This window comes from Hypanus sabinus, chromosome 3, assembly GCF_030144855.1.
Source record: "Hypanus sabinus isolate sHypSab1 chromosome 3, sHypSab1.hap1, whole genome shotgun sequence".
In the NCBI taxonomy this organism is placed as follows: domain Eukaryota; kingdom Metazoa; phylum Chordata; class Chondrichthyes; order Myliobatiformes; family Dasyatidae; genus Hypanus; species Hypanus sabinus.
The window spans coordinates 121,500,107-121,525,244 of NC_082708.1; the positions used below are offsets into that span (position 1 = coordinate 121,500,107).

A 25,138-nucleotide genomic window follows, 5' to 3' on the forward strand; every position below is an offset into this window, starting at 1 on the left:
TAATGAAAGAAATAAGAACTTAACACTTAGTAATCTGATCACCTTCCTTTTCAGACTGGACCTACACGTAACAACCCGATATTAACTACTTTCAATAAACTCAAGACTTGCACATCGTGGTGCGATTTGGAATTTCACTTCCGCGTCTATAGTTCCCACAGACCTCAGCACGATGTCAAGGATAAAACGTTATTTAACACGCGACCCATCCTTCAAACATACAAAGAATGCAACCGGTGAACTCAATTCACAAAAATATAAACGTTGTACAATTCCTCATCTCGCTGCGCTATGCAACAAGCAAGCATCTGCATGAGGCTCCTCCAAAACTTTCCATCGCCAATATTTCATCAGTACAAGCGAATAACCAAAATAAAACGCAGCAGGTTCCTACGTTTTCAATTGGAAATGTAAACATGGAAGAAATGCATGTTGTAAGCGTCCAAGTGGATAACTACGTGACCAATTGGGGCTGGCGGGGAGGAGGGGGGTCACACTCTCTTACCAGGTTAAATATGGTTTCCACGATGTCTCGGTTGGTCACTTCACCGGCCTTTAAGAGACTTGTCAACACTGCGTATTTCATCCTGATCCCACGAATAGGTAGAGAAGGGTTGAGGCCCAAGGAAGCAGCCGCGTCGGCACCTGATGAGATGTTCCTGCTGGTGTGGGGAAGAGTGACTTGCCTCTCGTCCACTCTCTGCTCCCCGGACACGGCTGCAAGTGTCGACTGGCCTCCCCGGGAGTCGGCGGGCTGTAAACTGCCGAACACATTCGACATGACGATCTACTCAAAGAACAGGTAGGCAAGTGGATGAAGGGAGAAGACTGGAGACGCAAGAGAACTGCCACCAGCGGACAACTTAGAGGCGCACGGCGAGCCGAGCTCGGCTGCTGCCCCGAGACTGCTCTGCTGCGCTCCCCGTCTGTCCCGAGCCGGGCCCACTCACTCGCTCTCCACTTGGGCACCTCACGGCTCTGAGGCTGATACACGCTCCGGGTCAGATAGTTTTAAAAAAATAACACACAAAGTTGTTTTAAAAAGAACTTCGGGGACGAAATGGACAGATTCTCTTCCTCGTTCCTCAACCCAGTGCCGCCATGACAGCGTCAAAGCATCGGCTCCAGCTTCCGACGACGCGCTCGAGGTAAAGGCGCGCGGGGCGGGAGGGAGGGAGTGCGCCTGCGCACCGAGTCTGGATTGGCTGGCCGGCCGCTCAGGTGTTCCGACAGGTAAAGATGGAGGTGAGTGTAGGGGGTTGGGCGCTGGAGGTGGCAGCTGAAGGACTGCAAGGACAGAGTGGCCGTGAGAGCAGAACCCAGCGAGTAAACAGGAAAGATAACTGGGGAAGACCGTGGCGTTCACGTACTTGTCACAGCAAGTCAATCGCAGCGCCATCTGCTGCGCTGGGAGACTTTCCAATCAAAAATTCAATTTGGATAGTAAAGTTAGCAATTGTGCATAGGGCATAGGTAAATGTTCTGTTTTTTTGCTCGTATTTGGAAAGCGAAGTTCAAAAAGAAACCGGAAAGGTGATCCATTTTACAGCTGTCAGTATCAATGAAGATAAAAGGAGTTCAATGTTTCGGGTTTGGGGTCATTCATCAGAGGTGATTTGAAAGACTTTGGGAGGAAGGTTGTTGAATGACATTTAGAAACAACATTTCGACCTAAGTAACAAATTCAATATTAAGATAGTGGGAGCCAATGCATATTAACGAAATAAGCGAAAAAGAGCAGACAGGGGGAATGTAGAATTGGATGAGAAGAATTTTACAGACAAGTAGGCCAGATAGTTGGAGGTAATAAAAGTGTAACAGCACTTTATACAACATACCTGAATGGTCTTAATTCATAGAAACCCAAAATACTAACTTCTGCTTTTTACCCCCACAGAAGAAGGCTATTTCAAAAATTCAGAGTACTTTTATTGTCAATGTGTGCAGTATACAGCCCTAAGAATCGTCTCTCCCCCCCCCCACCCAGACAAACAGAAAACAGAGAAAACCATGGAACCTGTTCAAAGGAAAACATCACCCCCCACACACACACAAAAAAACAGATTGAGCAAACAGCAACAAAAAAGAGCAAAATACACAATATAAAACACAAAATCAAGAGTCCATATTCAGTCCAGCTCAGTGTTTGTTATCTGCAGACCACCCCAATTCAAAATCACCAAAAATAGCAACAAAAGAGTGATCATGACATGAACTACAGAGTCCAACCCACAAACCGCATTGATTAAACCTTGCCCAAGACCCAGAACTCTGGCACCATCCTCTGACAGCATCGAGGAGGACCATCTCCAGGAGCAGGGAGGGAGAGGGAGAGAGAGACTGAGACTGGCTGACTTACACACACCTGCGGCAGCAGAGTGAGAGGCTGCTAGATAGCAATTAACATCCCCTTTTTTTGCACTTGCTTCAATGATTTCAATCTTCCTTGGCATTTTAATGGGCAAGATTGATGAGAAATGGAGTCGACCGTGGGCTTGCACCCCATCTCCAGGCTGCTGGGCTATGGAATACCCTCAGAAACAGACATTGGGTTCATGCCAGCTCCCAGGGGAGCAATTCCATTCATCTCATTACTCTTTCCTTGTTTCTCTGTTCTCCAGTGACATTCTCTCACACATACCCATTGTCTCCCCTTTGACTCTTCACCATGTTCCTATAATAAGGGGTAACTTAAAGAGTTTATTTAACTTCTTAGCACATTTTTTGGGATGTGGAAGAAAATCAAAAGAGCCAGAGGAAACCAATACAGTCACAAAAAGAACGTGCAAATTCAATCACACAGTTGTGAAGCAACAACATTGATGCAACACTAGTCCCTAGCCTTATTCAGTAACATGGATTAATATTTAAAAACCTTGCGTCTATTGTAAATATCTTTGGTAATTAAACCTTCCTGACCCTCATGTGGAAAGTTCACTGAAAATTCACTACCTCTGAGTGAAAAAAATTATTCTCCTAACCTCTATCATAAATGCTCGAACCTGTACTTTGAGACTGATCCCTAAAATTCCAACCTGAGGAAACATCATCATTTGTCTGCTGCCAAGCCTGATATTAATTTTGTATGTTTCATTGAAATCACCTCTCATTTTTACTAAAGTGAGTATAAGCTTAATACACCTAATCTCTCTTTGTACAACCACGCCATAACAAACATACAGATTAAGAGCAGGAGTCATCTACGTTACTACTTGAGCTTGCTCTGACATTTAATAAGATCATGGTTGATATGAGTAGAACCTCAGCTCTGCTTTCCCAATCCAACCCCCCCCCCCCCCACCCAACACAGTTGTGAAAGCACATTCATAAGGGCATGGCTATCTACAACTTTGAATTGCTCTGACAAAATCCCTGTGACCTTAAGATGACCCATTGACCATGTTATTTTGTTCTATTTAAACTCACCTTTATATACTCATGATAGAATAAGAAAATATACTTATACGTAGAAACAATTTTTCACATACATCACCTTCCAACAACTCAAGGCAGGGAAGAGCTGAAGGGATAAGACAAGACAAAACCAACTGCGATGGCTGCACACCTCCCCTTAAAAGGTGTTATATGGTTAGATGGTAATGTGGCTTGCCCAAAGAAATACTGAAAAAACACCGAACAAAACAAAGTAGCTTCAGTGGCAAAGTTAATAAAAGCAGGCACTTCAGAAAGAAAGAACAACAAACTGAATAGGCCAGCAGAAGTATTACCCAATAATATTTCTTCAGACCACAGTGGTTACAATTCAAACAGATTTCTAAGTTTGGCAGATAGAATAGTGCTGAACCTCTATGTTGTTCCCATGACAGGAGGCTTCTGGTGATTTTGTTGATATCATAAGGGTAACTTTTGTCTGTTTACCAATCACTTCCTTTTGAAAATCAGGGCAGCAGGCCAGTCTTTTCTCTGAATAAGTGTTTGTATTAAAGACATTTTGATAATCTGGTAGCCTCGGGACTTTGGTGGACTGGCATATTTTCCAGACTCTTAAACATTACTCCTATTCATACATGAAAAGACTTTTAATTGTTTTTATAGGTGTTACACTGTTGCATGATAAATATTTTGTTAACCAAATGAGTTTAAAAGGAGCATGAGAATGACGTCCCAGTGAGTTTGAATGGGATGTAGGAAATAGGGCATCGATAAGTGTAAAAATAGCATAGTAACAGCATCCAAGTGACATTAAAGGGATCCATGGGAAATGCGTCCCCATGAGTTTAAAAGGGCACGTGAAAACAAGGTCCTATTGAGTTTAAAAGCAGTGTGAGAATGGGGTCCCAGTGAGTTTAAAGCATGCATGGGGAAAGAGGGCTCCAGTCAGTTTAAAAAGAGCATAGAAAATAGGGCACCGGTGAGTTTCAAAGGAACAGGGAAATTGAAGCTCAAGTGAATTTAAAAGAAGAACAGAAATCCAGGCCGTGGTGACTTTAAAGGGAGTGTGAGAACCAGAACCAGCTTATCAGGATTTCTGAACAATGTAAGAAAACAGGTTATCATAGTTTTGTTCAAAAGATTGCTTGAAATCTGTCAACTTAATTCTTGTCTAATTTGAAATGGACAACCAGCACTTCAATCCAAATCAGGTAGAAAACATAATAAAATGGATCCTAAAGTAGTCCAGCCTTGGTATACTTTCAGACTGATAAGCAGAACTGGATGTAACATAACTTGTCCTGCAGCCCATAGAAGGTGACTGGAGACACTCCCAAACAAAAATAGTGCTGTTTTTTTGTGTGTGGAATTGCAAATACCCCACTTGCATTCTAATGAGCATTAAAACATGCACATTAATATAGTGCAATAAATAGAAAATTATTCTGATCTTTCTGTGTTCAAATGGATAAGAAATTGATGGCCGGCCAAAAATATATTTTTTTAAAATCTTGGGTTTATATGCAACCTCTGTACATTCCACTCCATGTTATAGAAAAGGATTTACTGCAGCTGTACAGTCAGCATTATAATTCAGGAAAGCATTCACAAAATTATGATAATGACCATTGGATCCAAAGTTGGCATAATGATAGCAGGCAGAAGGTAATGGTGGTAAGATGATTTTGTGATTGGAAAGTGGTGTACAAGGATTGGTGCAGGGACCTTTGTTGTTTGTGATATATATTAATGGCTTGCATGTCAATGAAGGAGGAATGTTAAGTATTTAACATTTAACATGCAGATGATACAAAAATTGGTGAAGTTTGGTTAGCGAAGAATGTTGTTGAAGGCTAAGCATGACATAGACTCAAGAGAGTCTGCAGATGCTGGAAATCCGGAGGAATACACAAAATGCTGGAGGATCTCAGCATGCTGCCTGACCAGCATTTGTGTGTTACAACATGACATAAATCTGTTGGGAAGTTATGCAGGATATTGGCACTTGGAAGTCATTCCTAACAAGTACATAGTAATGCATTAAACCATAAGATATAGGAGGAGAATTAGGCCATTTGGTCCATTGAGTCTGCTCCACCATTCCATCATGGTGATTCCACAGATATCTCTCTCAACCCCTTTCTCCTTTTTCCCTGTAATCTTTGACACCCTTACTAATCTAGAATCTTTCAAACTCCAATTTAAGTATACCCAATAATTTGGACTCCACAGCCATCCAGGACAATGAATTCCACAGATTCACCACCCTGTAGCTAAAGAAATTCCTCCACATCTCTTTTCTGAAGGGACATCCCTTTATTCTGAAGCTGTGACCTCTGGTCCTAGACTCACCTACCATAGGAAATACCTTCTCCACATCCACTCTGTCTAGGCCTTTAAATATTTGATAGGTTTCAATGAGATCCCCCATTATTCTTCAAAACTCCAGCAAGTACAGCCCCAGACCCTTCAAAGACTCCTCATATGTTAACCCTTTCGTTGCCAGCGTCATTCTCATGAACAACATTCCCGCTAATTTTATTTACAGCTGGATGGACCAACATCGCTCTGAACAAGAAATTTTTACATGGCCTGAAAACTGCACAGCACTTTAAATGTTTTTTTTAAATATGCATACTATGAATATTTAGAATGAAAGTTGAAAAATTACAGTTTTGATTTCATTTATTAATTGAAGGGTATAATGAAATACAGTAAAACAATGAAAATATTTCATGTTTTGTGAACTTTTTCTCATTATAACAAATCCATTGTCTATAAGCACTGTCTAGTTAATTTCAAATGCAGATAAAAGATGGATCTTAATTCCCTTTAGATCATCCAGATATTCCCCTTCTAGTCTGTTTCTAGATTTACATCTGATTGAATTCATAGGACTAAATCCACATTTACAGTCAGCACTAGAAGCTTGAAATATACCAACAAGAAATAACAGTTCTTCAAATTCTTTGTTTTTAAACTCATAATTCAACATATCTCCAGTCTTAACTTTCTCAGAAACAGCACATTTAAAATCAAATTTTTACTGTGATATTTTTGAGGCAACACTTTCATCATAATTCATGATAGTAGCTGAGTATTCTTTTGTCAGTCATACAACACTCTCTTTTCCAAGTTCAAAAATGGTTGCATTTGCAATAGCATCAGGGTCAAAAGCTTGCCATTCTCTTAACTCGTTGTCCGGAAATCTATTATCCAAGTGAATACACACACATTGAATGAATCAAATAATAGATGCAATATCAACATTAGAACATACAGCTGCAAGCAGATCTTTAACTTCATCACTCTAATAAATGGTATGGCTGGGATACTGTGACCTTAACTGCGTACTGCAGTGATTCAACTGTATTCAAATAGCCTTTCTGAAGCAATTTACAAAGAAATGGCAGATCTTCTAAAACATCGTTATAGGACAGTTGATATTGTGGATTGGTCAGAATCTTAATGTTGATTGGATAACTACATTAATCAACTTGCTGTTTGCATAATTTCAAAATTATATTAACATTATAGAAAAGAAAATTCCCGCTGCATGACAACAAAGCTAGGTGCGTGAGAGTAATTCAGTTACTGCGCAGCCACACAGCTTAGAGGGAACAGTGCTTGTAGACATTCTCTGAACCCTCTCGAGATTAGGTCAGTGGAAAATATAAAATCCTCCTTTAGGATCTATCTTTAAAAATAGTTTTTTGTAGCTAACTGGTAGGTAGAGATTATAAAAGAAGTGCGAGCTTTATATTTTTTATCAGTGTGAGTAGTAAGCAAGATCATCGGACTTCTCTCCTTCGACCAGAATCGCGATCAGTGCCAAGGACCTCTGAGATTCTCCAGCCAGTCATAAATTGGAGTGCTCAGTGAGCAGAAGGGATTGAGGCTTGCTATTGTATGAATTATTCTACACTCTGTTTTAGATTTGTTGTCTTGTTAATCATTTGCTAATCAAAAGTCTTGTTCTTTTTCAATTATTTTACATAATCGTCTTAGACTTGGTATTTTGTATATCCTTTTATGCGTTTCTTTATCACTTATTATATTCTTTTTTTTAAAAAAAGAAAATACCCTGCAGCAACCCTGAAGTGTTCCTTCTCCCTCAGTGACCTGAATCCTCAAAGCTTGTTTATCTTTCCCTTACATGGGCTGAAGGGATCATTTCTATGACACAGCACACACCTGTGTCAAGTGCAGTTTCAGGAGTAGTGCAAGAGAGCTGATAAATTGTCTTGACCTGAAACATTAACTGTCCATTTCCCTCCACAGATACTGCCTGACTTGCTGAGTTCCTCCAGTTTTTGTGTGTTGCACCAGATTTTCAGCATCTGCACTCTTGTTGTAGTGACTGATTTTCTGTGTGACTTTTTGCCTGCTGTGAACTTTCAAAGCTGCAGTTCTACATGACAACCACAGTTAAAAGTAATCAATCTAAATCAGCTGACCTCGCCCTGAGAGTAGTGGGATAGATATCAGATGTCATAACAATAGAAGTGGACACTCAGACAAAGATTGAAGTGGCCCATGTAAGACGGCAGCCTTACTTGCAAAATTGGTGAATTGGAGAATTTGCTGTTTCTTTTCTGCTGGACTCCACATTAATGTTTCAGGTATGGACCAAATCTTTAAGAAATGCTCCAGCAAACTTGCATTTGGAGGCTACTTTCCTGGTTAAGGGCCACACATTTACATTCACAAATGTGTGCTTCTCTATTCAAAGCAATCTAGGTGCTTTGTATGTTGATGCACATCACCATTGCATGCAGTTAATCTCTCTAGTTGTGGACATTATGTAATTCAAAATATCAATTTGGTATACTCTTGCAAAGCTCACCCCCACCTCCCACAGCTGACCTGCATTTTGCACTTTGATCTTCCCATAGTGCACACCTAAACTAACCATCTGAGGGATATTCCAGAGCTGCTTAGACAGCTGAGCTGATTTTGCATACCGAAAGCTTGCTTGATCAGCTAGTAGTTACCAGGTCTTTGGATTTAATTGGTCCTATTCCAAATGAGTATTATCTGCCAAACCAGTCCATCAGAACTACTTCAAAAAGGGAAGTGAAACTAGCAATATAAACACCCATCTTTCTTTCTTCTCACAGTACCATTTCAGTACATAATCATGTTACAAACATTTGCTTCTCAGCTGTCTTAAAATGGAACCTCGATGAAGAGCGTCAGCAAGAGCCTGCTTCAAGCTATCTACATTTGGATGGTGGAGTGTGGTGCAGCTCACAGAGACAATACCCGTGGCAGAAAGTACGTAGGCAGAACCTGAGTTTCCTTTCCATCAAAACAGCAATGCCATTAAGAGGGTCTGGTTATGTCTGATAATATATACAGTACGTCAGCTATTTCCCATATGAACACCTGTTTCCTGCAAGATCTGATTGCTTCACATTACCTGGGGATATCTAGGTCACAAATGTCTTCAAAATCTTTTGACTCCACTGAAGGTATTTCTGGGGTTTTCTGTTAAAAGCCCAAAATTGTATTATCTATTTAACTGATGAGCCTTTTGACAGGAAAACATATTTTTTAAACAATAAAATGAGCAGGTGCTTGCATTTCCATCAATGGCTGGCTCAGTACAGACAGAAGCAAGGCATCAGTGACGATGCAGATATGACAATACACAAGGGCTTCCATGTTATCAATATGCACCTGGTGTACAAACACAAAATCTTATTTATACCGATGTGCACAAGATTCCACTACAATTGACATGAAGATTTCATCCCACAGGGTGCTTCACGTCTTGAAGACCAGGGATACCCAACAATATTACAATGAATGCCAAGTGACCATCAAGTATGTGATAGATCAAGCAAAGGGCATCGGGAAGATGCACTTTAGATATCCAGGTGGTTACAATATGCAATGATCCACACAACATTGGGCAACAGCAGGTTTGGAACTGCAAAGAGCAGCTGGGAGGCTGATTCTGTAGAGGAGGAAGATAATGGGAATACAGAGAAAGCTGCTTGCAATATTTCAGTGAGTCCTCAGATGTAAAGTTTACTTCAGTCATGCCAATAGACCACTTTTAAAAGCACTAGCAATGCCCAGTCTCCCATCAACCCCTCCATCCTATGTCATGATCATAAAGTAATCATGTCAGCAACCAACTCTCTGACATTAGTTTATTGTCCACATCTATTCACTTTTCCCTTTCAACATAAAATTAGTTGAAAGGCAACCAAGAATTGGTAAGATGGAACAGATGAAATAGTAAATTTTATGGGACTCAATTCAGGTAAAAAAGTCCCTTCTATTTTCTTCATTTCTAACTTTTGCTCAAAGCTTTCGGATTAATATAGATGTTGGATCCTGAGCAATGGTGGACGTAAATGCTAAGCCCATGTACATTGAGCTATTTCTTGTACTTACTTGGATGTTGCAAAGGTAAAAAAGGAAGTCCTCAACCCTTACATCCAATGTTCCCTTTAAGGTGTGTGCATGCATGCATCTTTTGCTACTAGCGCCCAAGGAATTTAAACTGCACACAAAAGGTTGTCACCCTCTACCACGTTTGCATGTTAAGTATATTTCATGATCGTACACAATCACATTTCCTTTTCTGGTGTATGATGCGGAAAGTGTTGACAATGTGGAGTCTGTCAATTTTAGAACGGGCTTATTTACTGTATGTTGTTTTTATTGAAGAAATTATTGATTCACTGTGTTGAATTGCAAAGAAGAAAAGGTTATGAAGCACAAAAGAACTGCTAGTTTATTTAAAGCAGAATATCTTAATGAAACAGTAAAAGCTATTGCACCAAAAGCTCATGAGATCAGGAACTTGCAGCATGAGAAATATTTATGCGCACAGTACAGAGACTTGTGTTACCTTCATGTATTGTCACAATGCAAAATTTGCTGGAGAATTTACAAGTGGGAAGAAGTGGAGTGATATTTGGAAGCTTGACTTTTTAAAGTGTCATTTAGCAAGCAAATCTCATATGAATGGTGTGCAATATTTCTGGTGAGAAAATCTTTCATTACCTGCTACAGGCCCACTACGTATGTTTTGTGAGAGTGCAGGTGAACCCAGAACAGAAATGATCAAATCCAGCAAAGGTCAAGTTTTTTTTATTGACGGTGTTTGGCTAGCTGTTAAAATAGATACCTTTATATATAAAATTCAGTGTGCACATATTATTGTCACTGGGCAAAAAATTATAAAGCTCAAGAATTTTATGCACACTGGTCATTACAAATTAGAGGGAACATTGCTTGCCATAACAAATTGAGTATAATTATAGTGGAGCTAAGATGAGAGTAGTAATTGTTGTCACAAGTCATGGTCCAGTTCATGACGTATTTTGAGAACCTAACTAGAACAGGGAAATAAAGCAAAGTGCTCATTTGCTTATATCTTCTAGTCTGACTGCAACAACCAAACTTTATCTTGTTAGTTATATTACATTCATATCAATCCATTAAATTCCAGCAGCATTGAACATTGCATTTTAATGTTCTTTTTCTCAGCTTCTTTCAAATTCCTTATGTAATATGACACCATGTTAGTCAACACTCATCCCTACCCCCACTTTCAACACACCTCCTCAAAAGCTTCTTGGTGCCACTTTATAAGACATTTACCTGATAGTAAACTTTGATACAAACAAGAAGAGAATGCAAAGTACAAGGAAGAAGGAAAGGGCGCGAGAAGTTGGAGGTACAAGGCATGTAAGTTTTCTCAGAATCCGAAATGTTGAGATGTGTACTTCATTGCTACAGGATGTCACAATTAATAAAGAAAACTTAACCATAAAATCATTTCTTTTGAGTCAGGTTTAGTGTTAAAATAATAAAAATCTCAAGCCCAAGTGCAATCTAATTTGAACCTATCCTGCTACCCAATGGGCAACTGTTAATCTTTTTAGAACTTAAGGGGAAAATGTTTTTACATTTTCTGATGGGAAAATAACACATCGACTGCTATTTGCAGCAATTAGCAAAGTGAAGGATAAGTTAGCCTTTAAAATGAGTGATTTGAGTACTGGATTAAAGATGCCTCATGCAATTATATAGAATCTATTTGTGAGACCACATCTGGTGTACAGTTTTGGTGAAGGTATATTATACAGGTTCTAGCATGGAGGATTTGTTGTATGAGGAAAGATTTAATAGATCAGGTCTAAACTCTGCAAGAATGAAAGAACATCTCGTTGATACTGAGAAAAATCAATAAGCTCAATACTGAATGAAGGGAGGATTTTATTTTTGAAGGAGCAGTCCACAGCCAGGGATTGATCTTATCCATTTAGGATGAGATAAGGATGAATAATCTTAAGAATTCTTTGTCCCAAAGGCTCTTTTCTTGGTTTCATTCAAATCAAGAGACTAATACATTTCTGGATATTAAAGTAATTGTAAAATAAACGATAGTGCAGGAAAATGTAATTGAGAGAGAAGAACATCTATGGGTAGAGTAGACAGAAGGGCCAAATGATCTTTTTCCTACTTCTATTTCCTATGCTCTTATTCATCAGACAATCATGGGACACATAGTACTGTTAGGTTTGATGTCACCTGCTGATTACCTCTGTTATTAGTGGAGAGTAGAGAAGTAGACGGCATCTGAAGCAATGTCCTCTTCAAGTTATGTTCACTCAAACAGCTATACAGGGAAAATGCTGACTCCCATGAAAAGGAAAATGATGGAGGGTCACTAAGAGTTGTACAGAGAAACCAGAAACCCTATCAGACAAAATTTCCATAGTTTTATGGAGAATGGAGAAATTCAGCAAGACTGACAGTTTAAAGTAAGTGTTTATTGAGGAGCAGATACTTATGTAGAACTTGAAATATTGTGCATTATGTTAAATGGCAACCCTGCATGCTATGAATTTCAGCAAATTACCTTTTTATTTTACCCATGGAATTGCAAGCTATCAAAGTTGTGAAGTTTTCATCCAAAAAGTTACTCTAACATTAATCTCTTGGAGACAAAGAATACTCAGCAATAATGGCACCCAACAATATGATGATGAATGCTCAGTGATTACCAAATATGTGACAGAATAAGCAAAGAGCACCAGGAAGATACATTACAGGTGTCCAGGTGATTACAATGTGCAATGCTCCACATATTATACAACACCAGAACAGCTAGGTACAGACCACAATCATCAGTGAATGATTCTGATGATGAGTAAGATAATAAGAATACAGAGGCAGCTGCTTGCAATGTTGTTCAAAACTGTCCAAATCTATTCTCCGATAAAAAAAGAATGAATGATGGGCCAGGAATTGAAGGTTCATAAAGTGACTGGGTGAAGGATGACCAGAAAGGAGAGGGAAATTGAAAAGGTCCAGGGAGAAGAGTGGAATGCTCTGGTGAGGCTAAAATGAAAAGATTGTACTTTGGGTCAAGGAGAAAAGTGAAAGAAGGATGAATGTGAAATTTTTCTTACAAAATGTTCTATATCTCACCTTTTTTCATTTTCTGTCTATCCAATTAATATACAGATCCCAAAAAAAAACAAATAAAACATAATCACATTCACGAGGAAATCTGCAGTTGCTGGAAATTCAAGCAACACACACAAAATGCTTGTGGAATGCAGCAGGCCAGGCAGCATCTATAGGGAGAAGCATTGTCGATGTTTTGGTCCGAGACCCTTTGTCCTGATGAAGGGTCTCAGCTCAAAACATCAACAGTGCCATAATCACATTCAGCTGGCTGTCTTTTGCCTCCTAACTAGCTACTTGCTCTCTCCTGCAACATTCATGGGCAGAACCAACAAGTGCTCCTCCTGAGAATCATCTTCATCAGAGGAGACTGCCGCTTCAGCTGAAGCATTATACTATGGTGGTGTACTGGGGAGAGAATGATAAAGCTTTGTACTGAATTCATGGAAAGCATGTGGATGTAATTGAAAATAGATAGTCAGTTTAAGTTCATTTTGTCACTTGTAATTTTTGCTGTCGCCAATCTTCCCTATTCTTGAATGATAGACATTGATGGGTATTTCCAAATTCTTGGTGCTTTAGGTGAAACCAATGGATAGTTACTGGATTGTTTGTGTCAGTGGATTGGGAGAGGAAATGCAGTACATTAAGTTGCCTTGCTCCAATGTAAATGACTATCTGAAACTTTAAATCATTAAGATATGACTTTCTGACCAGTCGTGCAGATGGTTGGCCTGGCATTAGGGATCTCATCTTTGTCCTTCTCTTCCATGGAATCCCCAGAAGAACAGAGAAGTTGAGGAACTTGTTCTTCCTACATTTTTCATCCTTGCTGCTGTGGTATATTATAAAGAATATACCACACATTGATTAACCTGAAGATAAAATACACTAAAAGGACTCCCTTCAACTTACTCATTGACATATCATGGGGAATCTATATAGCTATCAGCTCTGGCAAACATCTGTTACATGTCTTACATGATTATGTCCAGCTGCCTACAGGACCCTTGGTATGTCTCTGGTATCAGAGGGAAGGAATTGAGGCTTGGTGATGCACCATCAATAACTCTCAAAGACGTGAGGCAAGATAGGCTTTTATTAGCTGGAAGAAAGCACTGTCAGCAGCAAGAGACCATCACACAACATCCTGGAGACTGAGGGAGGAGCAGAGCCTCCAATCACCTTTATACAGGGGTCTGTGGGAGGAGCCACAGGAGCAGTCAGTGGGGGGAGCATGTCCAGACAGGTATATGTAGTTCACCACACTTGGTAAGGCTGAACATGGGTCAGGTAAGTAACCAGTCCTTTTGGGAGCTGCTGCTGTCTATTTTATTTTTATGTTATAGGCCCTTCCAGCCCTTCAAGCTGTGCCACCCCATCAATTTGTATTTAACCCTAGACTAATCAGGACACAATTTGCATTGACCAATGATCCTGGTAACTGGTACCCCTTTGGACTGTGTGAGGAAACTGGAGTATCCAGAGAAAACCCAGGCATTTCCTGGGAGGATGTATAGATTTCTTATAGGTGATGTCGGAATTGAACTCTGAATTCCGACACCCCAAGCTGTAATAGCATCACACTAACTACTCATTTCCATGACGCACCAATAATCTGAAAGGATAATTACAGTTTCAGGAGCACCTGTCATCTGAGAAATTATGGCAGCCAAAACTCCATTTGATGACCATGTGATACTGCTTCCTGATCTTGACTCCTGGGGTACCTCCTTCCTTTATTTAACTTCCCTTCACAGCATGCTACTGATACCAGTTGTTTGTCTTTATCATCCTAAGTCAAGCACAATTTATAATGTTATTTCTCTGCACAAACAATAGGAATGGTGTCATCACTTGCATTTACAATACGCCAAGAATTTAACTACCGATAGTTAGGTCAAAGTCCCAACTGTGAAGTTAATAAATGACAAAGAGAACTGAATTTCTTATACTGCGATGACATAACTATGCCTGATGTTGAGAAAATAGAATAAACTCAAAATGGCACTGGCACAGCAACATTCATCTCTTTCTCTTTATCATGAGCTGAGACGTGCTTACTCATGTCTGTTTTGGGGGTCAACCAACCGACAATTGAACAATGCATGATTTTTGGAGACCAAACAAATTATACATCCCACCACTGCAACCATTGACTCAGTGATTCATGGGTTCACAACTGCTGGTAACCAGCCAGTTAACTACTGCAAGAAGGTAAAGAAGGCTTACATCATGCTTGCCTTCATCAGTAGCAGTGCTGAATAAGGAAGTCAGCTATATAAATCTTCAATCAGATTGTACTTGGACTATTGCCTGTTTGGCCCATTATAGGAAGGATATGGAAACTGTGCAGAAGAGGTTCACCAGCATGCTGCCTGGATTCAATGATATATGCTACAAGGAAAGGTTGGACGAACTTGGATTGTTCTCCCTAGGGTGTCAGAGGCTGAGAGGAAACTTAGTAGAGGCTTTTAAAACTATGAGAGGCATAGTTAGGGTGAATAGTCAGAATCTTTGCCTCTGGGTAGAGATCTCAAACACCAAAGAATGTGTCTTTAACATTAAAGTGGGGATGTTTTTAATGCAGAGAGTGGTAGCTGCTTGAATAGGTTACGAGGGGTGATGTTAAAAGCAGGCAGTTTGGAGGAGTTTAAGGCTTTTATATGGACAAGTGAACTTGAAGACAATGGGGGGGGGTGCATATGGATAACACACAGGAGGAGGACTTAACATCAAGATCGGCACAACATCATGGGCCAAATGACTTATACTGTTCTACATATCTTTCTCAGGCTACAATACACTTATGGCTAAGATTTACTTTTAAAGAAAAACCACACTGGATTTAAACTGCTGTTAACAGATTTTGTGTATTTAATGTTCTTGTTATAATTGAATAATATTGTGTAATGCCCTGGTAAAGGGTTCACTGCTAACATCATGGTCTTCCTGTAGAAGCAGGGTTTGGGTTACGGCTAGAGATAACAGCTGCTTTGGAATGCGAGCCATCCAGTCAGGGGAGTGCGGTTTTTTTGTGTGCTTGACACCAATGTGAGCTGGGGTCTTTGTCTGGCAGGAGGCGAAGAGAGAGCCAGTCGTAGGATTCGAACAGTGGGGGACCGTGATACGATGGAGCAGGGTGCGCAGGTCTACCGGTGAATATAATTTTTGGAAGAGTTGAGCTCCAACTTGTGCACACTTGACAGTTTAATTCTAATGGGCTCTTCTTGTTTTTTTCTTTATTAACCCTTTAGCTAAATTAACATTCATGAATGTAATTCCTTTATTCATATGCAGCGTGCTGACTGTTATTTCTTAGCACTGAGTTGTAACAGGGTAACAAATTACACAACACTCACACAAACCGGGTTTGGGGTAGGAGTGCTGTCTCAGTCTCATGGATTTGGCAGGACCAGAGTGTGAATTCCCTAGACTTGCGCAGCACAAGGAAACCAGGTTTCAATTGTAAATATATGTATTGTTTAATTAAGTATTCTCTGTTGATTACATAATTCAATACGGGTTATATGTACAAAGTACATGAATGGCATAAGTCATTAGACCACCATATTGCATGTGCATGCCTCACCAAAGAAAAAGAAAGTAAAACAAAGTAGACATGTTGTTCCCAGCTCTTGTGTTATTCTTTCAATTAATTTCTGGAGTTACAAAACACAGCAATGGTGATGAGGAAGTTTTCAACCGAACCTGATGACTATCTTCCTGTTGAAGCACAGCGTGTTTCTTTCTTCAGATGGGGAGAAGATGATTCAGCTTTTTTAAAAAAAGCACAGCACATGTTTCTTCAGGAAGAGAGCGAGACATTTGAGTTAAACAGTGAGTACCGGGCAAAATAATAATAAATTTTAAAAAAGAAGAAATGGCTGGATACATCAGAAAGACAGACACATTTGATTGCACAACAGATAGCTGGTTGATGTATACTGTACGAATTGAGCAGTATTTTAAAAGGGAATAGCTTATTGAAATGTGTGCCAGGTTTGCTGAGTGCAATTGATGGAAAAGTATATAGTTTGCTTATAGGTTTGACTGCTCCAACCAAACCAGCCAAACAGCTTTGCTGATATTGTGAACATTTAGAACAAAAGTTATTGTTGATTGCAGAGCACTTTAGGTTTCATAAGTGGAATCAAAAGGAAGGGGTGTCCATTTCAGTTTACATGGCTGAACTGAAGAAATTTCCAGGTAGTGTTAGTTCAGTAATGGGCTTAATAGGAGATTGCTTAGCTTGTTGAATTTTAAAAGAAAGCATACAAAAATGGCTCATCACTGAAGCACAACTCACATTTAAAAGAGAAGTTGAAATCATTGTATCAGTGGAAACAGCAGCCAGAGATGCAATCGAATTGCAGTCAGGAATGAAAGTGATCATGTCCAAAATTGCTATGTCAAAACTGAAGCCTGCCTGGCCAGACACATTGTGTTGCCATTGTGGCGAGCACTCACATACACCAGAGCAATGTAGATTTAAAGGTGAAACTTGCAGAAAATTCAGCAAGATAGGACACATTCAAAGAACATGTTGGGTGGACAAAAATAAATGGACTGCACAGCGAAGAGAAAAAGAATAAAAGTCAAGTTGCAGTTTCAAAAAGAGCACTGATCTCTCTACTGTTGATGAAAATTCTGATAATGATGAGAGTGACAAAGGACTAGTTGGCCCTGAGATTTACAATGTGAAAACTAACAAGAGACAAGCAATATGGCTTATACCAGTAGTGAACGGCAAATTAATTGAAGTGGAATTGGACACTGGCTTGGCTGTTTCAGTCATTCCACAAAGTGAGTTTGAACAGCGTAACAGCATTTCATAGATACTTAACTGAAGCCTGCAGATATCCAACTAAGCACTTATACTGGGGAAAAGATAACTCCTGTGGGAGTGACGTTCATAACAGTGAAATACAACAATCAATAGGCCACATTGGGCTTGTATGTGATTAAAAAAAAACAGGAGGGACTGTATTGTGGGGCTGTGATTGGCTGAGACAACTAAAACATGATTGGAGATTCATCCACCACTTTCATGCCACTTACCCTGCAATAGTGTCAATTGCAAGAGAATTAAGAAAGGTACCGGATGAAGCTAGAGCAATATTCAAGGACGGCATCGTAAAACTCAAACATATCAACAGTAAAATAGTATTAAATGAAAATGCCACAACCAAGTTTTACAAAGCCCATCTGTTCCTTTTCCTATATGTAATCAAAAAGCCAGTGAGTTAGATCACATGGAGGCTGAAGGAGTTATTTCTAAGGTAGCGTAGAGCCCATGGACAACATCAGTGGTCCCAGTAGCCAAGAAGGATGGGTTTGTCAGGACCTGTGATGATCTTAAAGTCGCTGTCAACCCAGTACTGAAAGTAGATCTATACTCTTTATCCAGTGTAGAGAATATCTTTGTAAATCTTTCTGAAAGGAAGCACATCAACAAAGTGGACTTAACTGAGTTCTACCTACGGATGGAGAAGGAAGAAGAATTTGAAGTGTTTCTCACCATAAACACTCACAGAGGGCATTATTGCTATAATAGGCTTATTTTTGGAGTAGCATCTACACCTGCGCTCTGGCAGAAAGCTTTGGACCAGATGACACAAGGTTGCCCAGGCACTAGGTGTTACTTGGAAGGACAGAATTGACCATTGTTACCTGTAAGGATGACAAGGAACATCTCCAAAATTTCAAGACAGTGTTAACAAGATTACAGACAGACATACTTTATTGATTCCAAGGGAAATAGGGTTTTGTTACAGTCACACCAAACAAGAATAGTGAAGAAATATAGCAATATAAAACCATAAATAATTAAATAATAATAAGTTAATCATGCCAAGTGGAAATAAGTCCAGAACCAGCCTATTGGATCAGGGTGTCTGACACTCTGAGGGAGGAGTTGTAAAATTTGATGGCCACAGGTAGGAATGACTTCCTATGATGTTCAGTGTTACATCTCAGTGGAATGAGTCTCTGGCTGAATGTACTTCTGTGCCTAACCAGTACATTATGGAGTGGATGGGAGTCATTGTCCAAGATGGCATGCAATTTGGACAGCATCCTCTTTTCAGACACCACCATCAGAGAATCCAGTTCCGCCCCCAGAACACCACTGGCCTTATGAATGAGTTTGTTGATCCTGTTGGTGTCTGCTACCCTCAGGCTGCTGCCCCAGCACACAACAGCAAACTTGATATCACCGGCCACCACAGCCTCATAGGACATCCTCAGCATCGTATGGCAGATGTTAAAGGACCTCAGTCTCCTCAGGAGCCCAGGGCACAAGCTAACAAGTGTGAATTCTTTAAACCAAGCAACACTTACTGTGGTTACAGCATTGATGCACAAGAATTTACACAAGTGTGCTGAGAAAATTCAAGCAGTGGTGGTGGCCATAAGGCAAAAGGATATATCACAGTTGTGGTCCTTTTTTGGATTTGTCAATTACTGTAACAGGTTCTTGCCAAACCTGGCTACTGTATTCCACCCCTAGAACCCCTAGAGATCAGGAAGAAATGGCAATGGACAAAGGCAGAGTGAGCTGGCTTTTCAAAAGGCAGAGGAAATGGTAACATACTCACACTGTATTCACACATTATAATTCACATTGTCCAGTGAAGTTTGCCTGTGACACCTCACCTTATGGTATAGGTGCAGTCACATCACATGTTATGAGTGATGGAACTGAATGGCCCATGGCCTTTACATCACGTTCCCTTACTGGTACAGAGAAAAAACACATGCAGATTGACATGCAAGGGAAGCCTTGAGTCTAGTTTGGGGTGTAAAATGTTTTAACCAGTACTTAAATGGGAGAGGGTTTATCCTCATTACAGACTGGTGTTGGTGCCCATTTCCCATCCACAGAAGAGTGTTCCACCATCAACAGCAGCACAAATGCAAAGATGGGTTCTATTTCTTGGAGGACACAATTACAAGATCAAATTCAAGAGAACAACTAACCATGGAAATGCTGATGGATTGTCCCATTTACCCTTGGGAAAAATAACACATATTACATCTACACTCTACCACTCAGCTACAAATGCCTTGGCAGAAAGATTTGTTCCGAGTCAAATGCACTGTGAGCAATGTCAGTAGTACACACTACACTGACGCTGAATCAGAAACTTGCCAATTTTCTCCTTGCATATTGCAATGCAGAAAACTTCACAACCAACAATTCACCAGCTATGCTGTTGTTGGGTCATCTCTTGCGATCACACTTGGATCTCTTAAAACCCAATCTCAGAAAGTGTATGCAGGACAAATAGCTGAGACTAATTGAGGACTTCTCCAACAAGTAGGTTCGATGTTTCACTCCTGGACAAGCAGTCCTGGCGAGGGACTACAGATCAGAAATGGGCACTTGGAAAGGTTAAGGACAGAACTGAAGAATGAAAATATTCATTTAAGACTTTACTGATGTCCCCTGGCTCCACTCAGTTTCTCCTTTTAGTCCCAGATCGACCCTACAGTCTCCCTTATTAACCTTTTGCTCTAAGTACAATTCTGAAATGATTTGGGAGTCTCCTTCATTTTATCTGCCAGTGGTAATTTTTGACACCTCTTTGGTCCCCTGGTTTCTTTTTTAAGCAAGTTCCTGCACCCTGTATACTGATAGGCCTCCATTTATTACTGTGCTCTGTATCCATTCATTTTTTTTAATCAAACCTTGATATCCAAGTTCCCTGCACTTATTGTCCTTACCCCTTAACCTTACAGGAATATGTTGGCACTAAACTCTGTGTTTCATTTTAAGAGGACTCCCACTTAGCAAATGTTAACAATTCTGCACTTTTTAAGCAGGATATTTTCCAAATCCGTTTCAAATCTGCATACTACTGTTATTTAAAAAATGTTAATTAAATACCTTCTGAAGCAGGTCACTTAGAGGACCCCATTTCATAGTCATAAAATTCATACATTTTGGCAATATTTTCATAGTTTGAAAAGAGAGATCTGGTCATTGATGACAAACCAAGTATTTATTGCCTACCCCATGTTACCCTTAAAGAGTTGGTGGTGAGCTGCCTCAGTCTTTCTAATGAAGATGCTTCCACATAGTTCATGAGGAGTAAGTTTCTGATGAAACTTCATGATGATGAAAGAAGAGCAATGTCATTCCATTTCTCAAATGCTGGCTTTCAGTTACTGCAGGTCCAGTGTGATTGGGTTATGATTCTCTTGTGCCATGAACATATGAATGGTCTCAGCCAGTGCATCACAGGAGTTAGTAACATAATTCATCAAATGCTGCTGAAGTGTCATCCTAACACCACGATTTCTGGGATATGTGTGAGATGGACTCCACTCTGCTCAGACCTACCTTGTGCATTCAATGTAATAGATCGGCTGACATTTCTTTATGCACCTTTTTTTACCTGAATGGTTGGCTCTCATGGTCTATGTCTGATCCCTTTAAGGTAGTATAGCTGTATGAAGTCTCCCTCTGACATACATAATCACATAGATTTCCTTTCTTTGATTATAGCCACAAATGCCAAGTATTTCCTCTAATAGAACATTCTCTCTAATCCATATTCTGCCTTTACAGTGCCAACATGTGAACTGGTGTAAGACTCCTGCTTCTCCTCCTGAAGGACATAAAATTTCAGTGGGTTTCACGCTGGTGTCACCCTTGACTTAATGTACAGCATAACTTTTCTACCTACATTGCTCCTTTGGGTAAAGTATCCTGTAAAGTTGCAGACCGTTTTTTAGATACAGATGCAATTTCAATAGGGAGTGTAGTGTTTTAATTTTTCTGCAAGGTCATAAGTTACTCAAAGAATCAAGGCTTAGCATTTTGGGGGGGGGGAGGGAGATTCACAAAAACAGACAATGATCACAATCATTGCAATATAATAAGACTACAATATAGTAATATTGTAAAAGATGAGACAATTCCCTCATTGGTTATTCATACAATAAATTTAAAAGCATCTACTATAGGCTTCAGACATGGGTAGCAACAATTATTTTTTTCTCAGCCTTCTCAAGCTAAGCAAGATAAGACTAGCACTTATCCTGCCTTGAAGAGATCTTGTTAACTGGCAGCATTTTATCCTTCAAAGGATTGACAAATGCTCCCTGTCCATCATCTCTTTAAGTATCTTAGCTTATGTATAAACTAATTAGAAATGAACAGATAACCCGACAAGATGTTCCTTGGTTGTAATATAATTCTGACCCTACCTCATCTCAGTTTTAGCATGTCATGTTCAGACATTCCTTTCACTAACCCTATTCTGATTGCACCAACTTAATTGGCTCAGCTGTCTCATATATTTAGTATTTATTTTATTGTCAAGTAGGAAATCTAACCTGACTTTGTGAAGGAATCAGGGTAGCAAGCTGTTGCTTTTATAACTATGTTTAAAAAATCTTTTGAAACCTTTAAGTCTAATCACTCTATTTTTGTCCTTATATGTTTTCCTCCCTGACTACAACACTTTGACCATATCACATTGTGTAGTTAATTTTTTGTGCAATGAATAACTATATTCCTATATTTTATAACCATATTTTAACTTGAACATATTATAGATATTACACCAAAAGCTCTGTAGGAAGGAGTTGAAGCATAACATTGTTACTTTTCCAGTGAAATTGCATTCTCCTCTAAGGGCCTTATGTCATGGCACTTGGATATCCTGGTGTACACCAGGACAATTTTGCCTGCTCTCTTGCACCAGAAATATTCTCCTGAATTCATGCCCCCCTCCCTTTGTGCTAATAGCACCAGGACTTCCAACTGCCATGACACAGGTCCCTCAGAGGAGACAACAATCTCTCTGGAAAACAACAGCAACGTAACACTATTACAGCACCAGTGACCCATGTTCAATTCTGCCGCTGTTGATAAGGAATTTGCATAATCTCCCCATAACTGTGAGGTTTCTTCTGGGTGCTCCAGTTTCTCCCATATTCCAAAGATGTATGGAGAGGGAGGGTTAGTAGGTTAATTGGTCGCATGGGTGTAATTAGGTGGTGCAGGCTCATGAGGCCGGAAGGGCCTGTTACTGTGCTGTATCTCTTAAAGCAGGGGTGTCGAACTCATTTTAGGTCACGGGCTGGATTGAGAAAAATGCGACTTCATGCAGGCCGGAACAGTTGTGCACGTGTGAATGCACGCGCGCGTACTCCCACAGCTATCGTTGCCTTCATTTTTTCAACCTGCTCTCATGTGTCTCAGTCTTTGTTATATCTAAAATAGTTTCACTTAACGAATTTCGTTTTTTATGAAGCAGATTGCCCAGCAAGCATTCTTTTTATGATTGGTATTAACTTACAGACGTAGATTACAAGAAAATAGGCAACGAGAAAGAAACGATGCTATTTCGGCTAAGATTGTTTTGGGAGCCATACCTTTTCGGTTAATAAACTGTTTGAAATCAAGCATTAGCAAACACAAATGTAGACCTAACGCAGAGGTGTCAAACTCAAATACACAGTGGGCCAAAATTAAAAAATCAGTACAAGTCGAGGGCCGGACTGGTTCAGCGTTTATTGCAAAACTTATTGAAGTGAATTTATTACACATATTAACCTGGAACTAACAAAGCTTAGGTTATTGCCTACAAAAACAATATTGAACATTAAATAAATAAATAAATAAATAAATCGGTTGCATTTATTTCTTATGGCTTTATCTGCAGCTTTTCCGGAGTAATTTCTAATGAAAACATTTTTCCACAGGCCAACATTCTGTGATTCACACTAGTCTAAGCCAGATACTTGGCATCTCATCTTGGATGCAAGTTCATCAATGTTTGGAGTCAGGCTCTGAGCTGAGGAAATCCTCAGAATTGAATGAAGGTGTTCATCAGAAAGACGACTCCTGTGTGATGTTTTGTTTATCTTCATCAAAGAGAACAGTTGTTCACACAGATATGTGCTGCCAAACATAGAGAGCATTTGAGCAGCTCGGGTACGCAGCTGGGGCATTGTGTCGGGAATGAAACGTAGAAACTGTGCAGCGCCCACCGAGTCATACTTTGCCTTGAGTGTGTCACTACATTGGAGTTCAATCAGCTCCATTTGTATGTTGGTTGGTGCGTTTTCCACGTCAGCTGCAAATGGATTACTGAGCAGTTCAAACCTGCTTTTTGGGTTTCAAAGTCAGCAAATCGCCATGTGAAGTTGGCACCAAGTATGCTAAGTTTTTCAGCAAACTTTGCACGTGGGAACACTGCGGTAGGAACCTGCTCTTTCATAGTTTGGCAACACGGAAAATGGCTCAAATTTTCTTGCTGCATCTGCGTCTCCCACAGGCGCAGCTTGGTTTTAAAAGCCCTCGCTGCAGCATACATGTCTGTGATCACACGACCCCACCCCTGAAGCTGCAGGTTGAGTGCATTGAGATGGCTCGTGATGTCACACAGAAATGCCATTTCACAAAGCAACTTTTTATCCCGGAGCTCTGTTGTGTCTTTCCCTTTGCTTTCCATGAACTGACAGATCTCCTCACACAACTCGAAACATCTTTTCAGCACATTTCCTTGGTTTAACCATCGCACCTCTGTGTGATAGGGCAAATCATTATATTCTGAACCCAACTCCTCCAGAAACGACTTGAACTCGCAGTGATTTAAACCTTTGGCTCTTATGAAGTTAACTGCTTGTGTTATGGTGCTCATTATATGTTCCATTTTCAAGGCTTTGCCACACAATGATTCCTGGTGTATGATGCAGTGATAAGCTGTCAGCTCACCTGCGCCGTTTTCCTCCCGCATCTTCTCCCGGATCCTGCCCACCAATCCACTCTTCTGACGGCACATCGCGGGCTTCTGTTTCTTGTCCAGATGCTTGTATTTGTCGTGGTGTTTCGTTTCATAGTGTCGTCTTACATTATATTCTTTAATTACAGCCGCACTGACTCCGCACACAAGACAAACAGGTTTGCCCTTTATATCTGCGAACATATACTCTGCCTCCCACCTGCCTTGAGAACCCCTGTTTTCAAAGTCCACCTTTTGTTCAGCCATTTTTGGGATAGCTGAAAGTTGACCACACGTGACTAGCGCCATAAGGATGCTGATGAGAGAGTAAGGCAAGCGCGAGCAATGCACTGGCAGTGCATTGTGGGATTTGTAGTATTAGTGGTGCATGCAATTTACCAGCAGGCCAGCTCTAATAGAAAAAAAATGTATTCATTGATGATATTCAGGAAATAAACCAGGGAAACCAAATAAACACTAAAAACCCTGAAAACCTGGTACCTGAATAAACTCAGCATTAGCCATATCATACGCCATAGGCGCTTCGATTACTGGGGCCAGCTTTA

The 25,138-nt window shown here is 40.1% G+C and overlaps 1 protein-coding gene and 1 long non-coding RNA gene across 3 annotated transcripts in view; one reads left to right on the forward strand and one right to left on the reverse strand.

Moving 5' to 3' along the window:
* The window catches only part of lrba (LPS-responsive vesicle trafficking, beach and anchor containing), an 817,631-nt gene extending 816,524 nt beyond the window's left edge, over positions 1-1,107 (reverse strand). Inside the window, exon 1 of the mRNA XM_059965020.1 lies at positions 506-1,107. Coding sequence (XP_059821003.1) covers positions 506-781 — 276 coding nt within the window. The 5' untranslated portion in view covers positions 782-1,107. The remainder of the gene's footprint in view (positions 1-505) is intronic.
* On the forward strand, positions 1,066-16,453 carry LOC132391610 (uncharacterized). Of its 2 annotated transcripts, none has more exons than XR_009511282.1 (3): positions 1,066-1,148; positions 7,675-8,015; positions 8,558-16,453. It is a non-coding gene; the product is annotated as an uncharacterized LOC132391610 (long non-coding RNA). The 2 variants fall into 2 exon arrangements; XR_009511283.1 differs by lacking the exon at positions 1,066-1,148 and adding an exon at positions 1,189-1,245.
* The last annotated feature ends 8,685 nt before the right edge of the window (positions 16,454-25,138 follow it).